This window comes from Triticum aestivum, chromosome 7A, assembly GCF_018294505.1.
Source record: "Triticum aestivum cultivar Chinese Spring chromosome 7A, IWGSC CS RefSeq v2.1, whole genome shotgun sequence".
Taxonomy (NCBI): Eukaryota; Viridiplantae; Streptophyta; class Magnoliopsida; order Poales; family Poaceae; genus Triticum; species Triticum aestivum.
This window is the reverse complement of record NC_057812.1, coordinates 705,800,977-705,812,077: the sequence shown is the minus strand read 5'-3', so window position 1 is coordinate 705,812,077 and position 11,101 is coordinate 705,800,977. Positions and strand designations below refer to the sequence as shown.

Genomic DNA, 11,101 nt, shown 5'->3' with positions numbered 1-11,101 from the left:
AGAGCTACGGATGCAAAGTTACGGAGCCGTGAACATGAGCACTTGGCCTGAAATTTCTGGGACTTAGACGAATTTCACCTAGGGTTTCACTGTTCACCGGATCTAGATCTCGCGCACGCCGACCGAGAATGGCCGGATCCCTCGCCGGAGCGGCGCCGGAGATGGCGAGGAAGAGGCCGGGGTGAGGGAAGGAGACGGCCGGAGCTTGGGGCTCCGGCGGCGAGCTCCGGCGGCGGCTCCGGGGCCCCACAGATCAATACTAATCTTTTCTGCGCACTTTGTCCTCACTCGTGCGCACCGCCGCCGGCCCCACAGATCAATACTAATCTTTTCTGCGCACTTTGTCCTCACTCGTGCGCACCCGGGAGAAACTTCCCGGTCGGTCACCCATCCTGACACTAGTCCAAGCTAAGCACACTTAACTTTGGAGTTCTGTCCGAATGGGCTCCCGGAAAGAAGGAATTCCTTATTGATATGAGTAGTCTATCATCCCTAATAATCCAGGCCATCACATACACCCCCACTCAGAGGAACCGACGTCCTCGTCGGGCCACAGGAACGTTCCCTCTTGGCACAAACGTCTGTGCTTCCAGTCCTGTACATGTGCCATGCCGGGTGCCACGACGGGTCACAAACGTCATGAACAACATGACCACACACCTTTCCACAACCATCCGTGTAACGCGAGGGTCGGCTCTGATACCAACTTGTAATGCCTCGGACACACCCGCCGGTGGTCGTTACTCCTGGTGGGATCTAGACTGGCCTCACAGATCAATACTAGTCTTTTCTATGCACTTTGTCCTCACTCGTGCGCACCCGGGAGAAACTTCCTGGTCGGTCACCCATCCTGACACTACTCCAAGCTAAGCACGCTTAACTTTGGAGTTCTGTCCGAATGGGCTCCCGGAAAGAAGGAATTCCTTATTGATATGAGTAGTCTATCATCCCTAATAATCCAGGCCATCACAACGGGACTCTTATCTCTTCTGTTCATCTTCACCACCGCCAAAACAACATTGATAACATGAAGACCTTATTCCTCCTAGCTCTCCTTTCTCTTGTAGTGAGCACAACCATTGCACAATACAAAGAGGTTGGCGGCAGCTATGAGAACGGTGGCGGAGGGTTTGGTTCTCAAAACTGCCCACCGGAGAAGACGAAGCTGGACGCTTGCAAGGATTATGTGATGGAGCGGTGCTTGGCGGTGAAGGGTTTTTCAATCGCCAGGCTTTTGAAATGGTGGAAGGGCGCCTGTGAACAAGAGGCCCTAGACCAGTGTTACCAGCAACTACGCCCGATAGCAAAGAAGTGCCGTTGTGAGGCCATTTGGAGAGCCGTCCAAGGCAACCTTGGTGGCATCTTTGGTTTTCAGCAAGGCCAGATAACCAAACAAATTCAGAGGGCCATGATGTTGCTGTCCAAATGCAAATTGGATTCCAACTGCAAGTTCGTCGCTACTAATGGCTATTACTAGTGATATAGCCATTATTAGCAACCAATGAACTGTTACATACCATTGGATGTGACAAACAGATGTGGTCATGAATAAAATATACTAACATCTGTGTATGCGTGAATATGAGTTTTTGGTGGTGGTTTGTTGTCATGTTTGAACTCATTTAACAATAAACAAGAATGATTGAGGAGAGGATGAAATGATTCATTCAAAAGAACTATTTTTGTTTGACAAGACTATGCTCCCTTTTTAGTCTGGCATATAGCTAAAAGAAATCAAAATTAGTCACTAACCTGCTGATCAAATCTATAGTTGTGCAGAGCCGCTTCATGTTTCTTTTGCACCATAACCTCAATATAAATATGTTGTCAACATCTGTCCATCCTAACAACTTGCACAATAGCACAAATCTAATTTCACAAAAATGTTTAAATCTAAGGAAGTGAATCTAGCTCACTTGGTTAGGAGAGTGGATGTAGGACCCCGGCATCTCGGCTTAAGTATTCACGGATCCAAATTGGGTCCTATATACCATAGAGGTGACCTTTACAATTTGTTTTAACAATTAAATGTGGAACATCCAGGCATGAACTAAACAATTCTAAACATAAGATGAAAAGAAACCAAGCCTAGTATAGGACGTCTTCTCAATTCTTTAAATTTTGTACAGGGAATCTTGATGCATTACTTTTTGTGTACAGCTACTTTAAGACACAATATCTATCAAAAAATTACACACATTCTAATTTTGTTTGGATAAATATCTAACAGTTTGGTCCTCATCCATCTTGAACAACCAGTGGAACACTACAAATTCATTTTCACAAAAGCTTAAAGTTTGAAGCCAACAACTTGTGCCTTTTCTGCGTCCTTGGAAAATACATTTTGTCTGGTTTCTATAACTAAATTAGCAAATCAGTACACAAGAGGGGGGGGGGGGGGTAGTGTCACCTCATCTTTACATAAAGAGAGGCCTAATCTAATGTGTGCATCTTCATGATTACCAAAACACCATGGACACAACTAAAAACATTCTACTTCCTACGGTTCTCCTTACTCTCATAGTGACGGTGAGCACCACTTTCATTGTCATTCAACACATAACTTGGTCATGGGTAACAAGCAACATCACAGATGTTGTATCACAAAATAATACTCCCTCCGACTCCAAATAAGTGTCTCGCAACTTTGTACTAAAATTAGTACAAAGTTAAGACACTTATTTTGGGACTGAGCGAGTAATGAAAATAAGAACTACTAGGAGGCATGAACATCATGATAGGAAATATAATACAAAACAAAAAACATGGATTGATATTTGAAAAAAAACATGGATAGAAGAGGCCGGACGTCATCCTGATGAACCACTACTTATTGTGGTGTACAATGTCTAACAAACTCGGTACAAACTACGAACATCTTGATCTTTCCTTCATAGCGGTACTAGTTATACTTCACAAAAGAAAGAAACATGAAGCTTCATGCCATATGTTTCTTTGGTGTGCTACAAAACTAAAAGCAGGCGAGGACATGCCACACATCGCTCCTAATGGTGCAGTACACGAAACATCATCGATTTTGTGTACCACATGATTCTTAATGTAGTCAAAGCAAAAGCATTGTGATGCAGCAGCTTCAACTAAGTAGAGTGTTACTGCTTCCTTTTGCTTAATCTACAAGTCTCTATAGTGCTTGTGTGGCCTCCTTTTCTATCTGCCCTGGTCGATGGGGAGAGATAGAAAAGAAAGGTACTAGACGCCACACAAAAAAAATGAATCAAGAGCAGCAGCGCTGCTTGTTCCCCTCTTCTCTGTTTTTGATGTGCGCCTCTTAGATTTGCTGATGGTGTTGCTAATCCCCTACATCATATTGCCGTCTGGAAGAGGACAACATCCAAATGAACTACTTATCATGTGCCACTACCTTGTAAAAAAAATCCCTAACAATTTGATCTAGATCCTTCTGTAGCTAACAACTAAAACAACATTACAAGTTCAAACGCATAAAGTCTAAAGTTTTGGTACAACATTACTTCTGGTCTATCTTGAGAAAAGAAATGGGCGGTAACACCATCTACGACAACTTGGATACTTGTGTGCAGTAGCAAATTAAGTCACTTCGATTAGTATCCGAACTAAATTTGTAAGCACTAAAGCAGCATATGATGAACACTCATTTTCTAGGCTTTGAAATTGGATGTGAGACGTGACTCAGGCAGCCGCCTCCTCCCCAACTAGGGTTCCTCTGCCTCCCATCGGCACCGTCACTGGTCCGCCTCGTCTCCAGTGGCCTTGGGGTCATGGGAGCGCGGCGGATCCCGGCCCTTGCCGGTGAGAGGGCTCCGTTTTTAGATGTGTATTTGGGATTTGTTAGGGTTTGTGTCTAACTCAGGAAGGCGAGACGGTGGCGGCTCCCTGAAGATGGAATAAGGTTCTCCCCGCCTAGCCCCTGTTCTGGTGGCGCGTTTAGCATCGTCGGTGGGCGTGTGGATGTGTGTCTCCGGCGGATCTGTCCTTGATGGATTTGCTCGGATCTGTTCATCGTTCGTCTACGTTCGTGTGTTTTCAGGTTAGATCCTTCCGATCTACGCTACTCTTTATGGGTGGCGGTTGCTGTTCTGGTGCGCTGGTCTTATGGGGCCTTAGCACGACGACTTCCCGACTGTCTACTACAACAAGTTTTGCCCGGATCCCGTAATGGAGGGGCGATGACGGCGACGCGCCTTCGGCTCGCTTCAATGCTTGTAGTGATCGCTAGGTGGTCTACGGATCTGGATGTAATTTTTATTATTTTTGGTGTTTGTTGTATCGCCATGATTGAAGATGAATAGATTAGAATTTCCCCCCGCAAAAAGGCAGCATATGATGGCTCAAGGAAAATCTGTCACTTCATCCATAAATAGGGAGGGGGGGGTCTCATCTCATCTATTTGTCTTCATCAACCACCACTGTCAAACAACATTGACACCATGAAGACATTCTTCCACATATATGTCCTTGCTCCGGTAGCAAGCACCCTTCGCACAATATACGACGGTCGGGTATGCCGACATTCAGGACACAGGTGGAGTGTCCTGATTTATGTGTGCACGCGCATGATTTGTGCGTCCGTTAGTTCATTTTTAACAAAAATATAATTAAATGGGGTTTGAGCTTTAAACAAGAAGAGTACAAATCAGAGTTCCAATCCAGGGTCGTCTGCGGGACAATCCAAGGTCATCTCAGTGGCTTCTTAGGCTCTTAGCAAGTCAGGTGATCAAAGAGATGCAGCTGGCAAGGAGCCTGCCCTCTATGCAACATGTACCCAAGATACCTCAACATCCCTACCATAGGTGATCAAAGGGATGCAGATGGCCAGGAACCCGCCCTCTGTGCAACATGTACCCAACAACAACCTAGTAGGACAGTCGGGCCAGTAATTAACAGGTGCGTTCCAGGTGGCTATATACAACAAATCTAACTGCCATAAACGTCTAGATTAGAAAAAATGGATGGCCAGAAATGCTAAGGCCGTGACACCACAGGAATCAGGCAGTTTGCCATCAGGCAAGTATAGACGGCAAAGGCAGGATTACAGACATCAAAGATTTTGTCGTCAGCTGGCTAACGACAAAGATTGTCTGCAAACCCTTAATCAGCAAAGAGTACTTTGCCGTCAGAGGGTAGGGATTTGATGCAGTTTTACTGTCCTAAATAGGTTGAGTCCACCTACATTTGTGCACTCTAGAGAAAATATATAAGGTAGGATTAACACCCACCTTTAAAGTTTAGAAACCGTAGAGGTGCAAAAGTGCTCATTAGATGCAGAAAGTGAGTTTCATTTTTGCAACACCTTGTGACATGAGAGATGGCTCAAATAACGAACATGCATGTACACAACCATCTGAGAATGATCACAAATGATGCGTGTGACATGGCATCAAATAACAATAACATTATATGAGACGAAATATGAACATAACAACAATAAATAGACCATAAGCGTGTGTGCTTATGAGCGTCTACGTCTGTATTGTGTTTCTAAAAAAAGAACATAAGCATAACCATGTTCTCAAAGCACATAACACATAGTCTGACTAGGGGTGGAAAGTTGCAGTGCATAATCTGGAATAGCCGATATTTTTCATCCAAGAAAATGACTATTCGTATCTGAAACATTTGCATCCAATTAGAAAAAACATCCGCATCTGAACTAAAATAAAAATAGAAATAGATTTCCTGGTTTATTTTACAAACAAATACAAATACGGTACAAATACAAATATGATACTCCCTTCGAACTATATTAGTTGTTGTACTAAATCAGTGATAATTAATATGGAGCGGAGGCAGTATGTCATTTTGACACAAATATGGACATGGAAGTGGACATATCCGTATCCGAATAAAATTTCATGAGCTATAATTTGTGGAGTTCTAGCCTCAGCCCTCAATACGACAATTATCCAACATAAAAGCCTAATAAGTTGTCTGATTTTTTTGTATAATTAAACTTAGTGATTACTATGCATTGTTGTAGTATTTATTCATAATCTTGTCTATGATTGACTTATTATATGTTGCATGTTGATTATTTTATGTCATCTGGCTATTCTATTATTTTCTTTAACTAATATGTCACTATTAACTGTATCCGCTCGGAATCGAGTAAACATATCATCCGCATTTGTATTCAAGAATATTCATACTCACATTCGTATTGTTTTGAAAATATGAAAACGGAGCTGGTAAGAGCACTATCCGACCTGTTTTCACCCCCAAGTCTCACACACAATTAAGGTAGTCACAGACACCATAAAATATAGGCCTCACGAACGAAGAACGGCCTTGGCGAAACGCACGAACAACTTCTAGTTACTTTTTTTTCTTGAGTTGGACCACTTCTAATTACTCTCGTGTAAAGCAAAATCCCTAATCAATTTGCATAACACTATAGGTTCATTTTCATTGTCACAAAAGAAATCAGTCGTTTCTTTTTGCCATCATGGTCAAATTTTCCATAAGCATGGGTACTGTTCTGTCCTGTGAGGCTTTAACACGACGACTTTCGGTTGTCTGCTACAACAAGTTTGGTGCGGCTTTGGTGAGGGAGGGCGAGGATGATGACACGCCTTCGATTCGCTCAAATGCTTGTAGTCATCGCTAAATGATCTATGGACATGGATGCATTTCATTATGTGTTCTTTGTATGATGAATAGATCATACCTCTAAAAAAATAGAGTTGATTGAAAGTTTTGTCAAAAGAAGCTTAAATTTTCTATTTTCACAAATGCAATGGTTTCTCTGAGTTGGTCCATGCTGTCAATGACGCGGGCGTTTAGTGCGTGTCTCGTAGCTTACGTGTCAGCATAGAGAGGCCCCACATCATTGGAGCCTACACCACGAGTCAAAAAATAAGCTTTGTTTTTTCCTCCTCTGTTCCGGCGGGGCGAGGCGGCGATGGCGCGGTGGGCCGGTGGTCGGCGCTCGCGGCGAGCACGCTAATCCAGCGCTTCGCGGGGTGGCAGCGGGGCCGTACCGGGAAAAATGGAGGCCCGGTGCGAAGTCAGAAAATGGGCCCTCGGCATAGCAAGTGACGATGAGGAAAACAAGATCTAATTGTTATTATTATTAGGATTATATATCACGTTGGTACAGAATACAATCTTCTGAATAACATTTAGAGATTTTTAGAAGAAAGGTTTGGTTCTTTAACAACAAACCTATCAAGACCACCTTTTAGAGATTCAGTGAGTATCTTTTTTTCTGACGTTTTTCATATCCTGACTAGCACTTCCTAATTCTAGAGGACATTGCAGAAAGTAAAATAAGCGACACACATGAACTAAAAAATGAACCTGCGGTCAAAAAAGAATGAAACAAAAGAACCTGTCTTCGATCGATGTGAGAAGAAGATCAGGGGGAGGAGATGCGTGTTGCTTTGGCGATCAAGAACTCGCAACCTCATCCGGCCCGCTGAGCGCTTGGATCTCTGTGACGAGCAGGGCCTCTAGGGATCCAGGCTCCACTTGATTCTAACACACACAGGTCGCAGGGCCGGCAAGGTGGCAACTGGAAACGAAGGAGGTCGAGTGAAAGACTGATTTGCAGGTCTGATGATTCGAGATGAATAGAACACCAACCAAATAAATAGATGGGGATTGGAAGTGATACGTTACCTATTCCACAGCTCATTGCAACGGATAATTTGGGGAAATCGTGAAAAATTAATAGTTGAGGGATTTGGAGCAGAAAGTTGGCTAGTGAAGGACTGGAGATTGATTTAATTTAGCAGGGAAAGAGGAACAACGGCGGCGTTGTGAAGAAGACGAAGAGAGAATGGTAATAGAGAGAGAGGCGTGCGTGAGAAGAGGGCCCAAGAGGAACGACCAACAGCGGTGGCGTTGTAATTTACTACTCTTGGGAACACAAGTTGAGAGTTAGCTCAGTTAATTCATTATGGGGCCCGCAGGCATGCTACAACCTGTTTTGTGCTAATTACTAAGAATACTAGTACTAAGTATATAGGATATAATTATCGTAGGAATAGGAATCTTGTAGGAAATGAGATGACATGTATCTTAAATCCTATGAGTAGGAATAGGAAACAAGATGTCATTTGGTTGACACCAAAGGAATTTTTCCATTGAGTCTAGGCTCATTTTATTTTTCTATGAAATGTGGAGGATAGGAACCAATCCTATGTAGGAATAGGAATCCATTCCTATGAACCAAAGGGCTCTAAAGAAAAAAAATCCTATAAAAATCCTATCCTCTAGAATTCCTATGAAATTCCTACAAACCAAAGGAGCCCAATAGGGTTTGTGGTTCGTTTATACATTGCTTACTTTTTTTTTGAGGCAAGTTTATACATTGCTTACTGGGATAGGAGTGGATGGCTCGCTCACACGGTCGCTCACATGGTCGCTGTCAGTATAGCCAGCGAGCGACATGTTGTTGTACTAGTACGTGAATGCTTTCTTCTCTGTTGAATTTTTGGCATTTTGTGCATTTTTTCTTGCTCACTCTATATAAAAAAATCAGTATAATTTTCGGTAATATATAATAATAATTTTACATGCATATTTTTTATAAATTTGTCCGGATATTCTAGGAAGGCGCATATTTAAAAAATATATGTTCACGTGGTTTTAAGATGTGTTCACATTTTTCAAAATTTCATGTAATTTTAAAATGTTTTCGTGCGATTAAAATAATTCTCATGTAACTTTAATAAGTTTTCAAATATTTTTAGAAAATTATTCATGTAATTATGAAAGTGATCACACATTTAAGAAACCTATAAACTTTAAAGACATACTTTTTGAATCTTAAAATTTTAAAGTGTACGCATACTTACTTTTAGGAAACATTCATGCGATTTCAAAATTACGCGATGAACTTACTGGAATACGCGATGCATATTTTTATAATATAAATTGTCAAAATTAAATATAATAAGCATATTTTTCAAATACAGATTGAACAAATTTTGAAATATGTGGCACACATTTTTAATGTGCAAAGAACATTTTAAAAATACAACATGATTTTTAAATACAAGATGAATATTTTTAATTGCATGGTGAACATTTTTTGAACTGCACAATGAACATTTCTAAAACACAATGACGGACATTTCCAAATACACTATGAAGAAAAGGAATAACACAATGAAAACAACTAGATGGACAAAATTAAAAAGAAAATTAAAACAAAATAAGAAAAGGAAAAGAAAGAAAAGAAACATACATAAAAGGATGGAAGGAAAAAATCTAAAAAATTGATGTACTCGAACGGCCCAAGCAACAACCCTCGCGCATAAAAGGAAACCACATATTGAACGCAAGCCATCGATCTTTTCATGTTTCAACTAAAGAGCGCAAACTACTCAAAGTAAATAAAACCGTACTTCCACTAGCTTTTTAGGTTTTTGTGTTTTTTCTTGTTTTCACCCGGTTTTCTTCCTTTCTTTCACCATTTTACTGCTTTGTTTTTTCTTCCTTGCTTTTCATTTATTTTCTTCAGTTTGAATTTTCCTTTTCTGCTCCATTTCTTCTGTCTTTTTTCTTCGGATTTATTTTTCATTTTCTTTTTATTTTAGTTTATTTTGTTGGTTATCTTTGTTTCGTTTGCTTTTTGATTTCTACACTTTTTGGATATGTCAACAACAACGTTCTAATATACGTTTAATATTTTTTAATACAAATAGAACCTTTTTGAATATATGGTCAACATTTTAATACATATTTTTTTAAATGCAAACATTTTTCTAAATAAAATATTAACATTTTTTGAACAAATGGTCAAAAAAATTCCTATACACGTTTAACATTTTCCAAATGCTTGATCAACATTTTACATATAATTGCTCCACATGTTTTTTAAATGCTTGATTAACATTTTTAAATAAATGATAAAAAAACTCATCATGTTTTTAATACATACAAGATGATTTTCAAATAAAAGATGAATATTTTTTAAGTGTATGTTGAACATTTTTTGAACTGCACAATGAACATTTCTAAAAAGACAATGGCGGACATTTCCAAATACACTATGAAGAAAAGGAATAACACAACGAAAAAAACAAGATGGACAAAATTAAAAAGAAAATTAATAAAAAATAAGAAAAGGAAAAGAAAGAAAAGAAACATACATAAAAGGATATAAGGCAAAAATCTAAAAAAATGGTGTACTCGACCGGCCCAAGCAACAACCCTCGTGCGTAAAAGGAAACCGCATATTGAGCGCAAGCCATCGCTCTTTTCATGTTTCAACTAAAGAGCGCAAACTACTCAAAGTAAATATAACCGCACTTCCACTAGCTTTTTAGCTTTTTGTGTTTTTTCTTGTTTTCACCCGGTTTTCTTCCTTTCTTTCTCTATTTTACTGGTTTGTTTTTTCTGTTTTTCTTGCTTTTCATTTATTTTCTTCTGTTTTAATTTTCCTTTTCTGCTCCATTTCTTCAATCTTTTTTCTTCGGATTTATTTTTCATTTTATTTTTATTTTAGTTTATTTTTTTGGTTATCTTTGTTTCGTTCGCTTTTTTATTTCTACACTTTTTGGATATGTCAACAACAATGTTTTAATATACGTTTAATATTTTTTAATACAAATAGAACCTTTTTTAATATATGCTCAACATTTTAATACATATTTTTTAAATGCAAACATTTTTATAAATACAATATTAACATTTTTTTGAACAAATGGTCAAAAAAGTTCCTATACACGTTTAACATTTTCCAAATGCTTCATCAACATTTTACCTATAATTGTTCCACATGTTGTTTTAAATGCTTGATTAACATTTTTAAATAAATGATAAAAAACTCATCATTTTTTTAGTACATGGTGAATATTCTTTATACACATTTAACATTTTTCAAATGCTTGACCACCATTTTTCAAAAACTTATTCGACATTTTTTGAAATTCTTGATTAACATGTTTATATACATGATCCAAAAAAAATATCATTTTTAATACATGGTCAACTTTTTTTTTATACATATTTAACATTTTTCAAATACTTATTCAACATTTTTTCAAATGCTTGATTAACTTGTTTATATCATGATAAAAAACTCGTCATTATTTTAATACATGGTCAACATTTTTTGTATACACATTTAATAGTTTTGAAATGCATGATCACC

At 39.0% G+C, this 11,101-nt stretch overlaps 1 protein-coding gene across 1 annotated transcript; it reads left to right on the top strand.

Moving 5' to 3' along the window:
• Positions 1-1,027: 1,027 nt before the first annotated feature.
• On the top strand, positions 1,028-1,477 carry LOC123146845 (puroindoline-B). The gene has a single exon (XM_044566119.1). It carries the CDS (start codon positions 1,028-1,030, stop codon positions 1,475-1,477), a length of 450 nt encoding a protein of 149 aa, XP_044422054.1.
• The last annotated feature ends 9,624 nt before the right edge of the window (positions 1,478-11,101 follow it).

Bases quoted from the DNA above. Each gene is read 5' to 3' on its own strand.
- LOC123146845 (XM_044566119.1), top strand. From the start codon at position 1,028: ATGAAGACCTTATTCCTCCTAGCTCTCCTTTCTCTTGTAGTGAGCACA.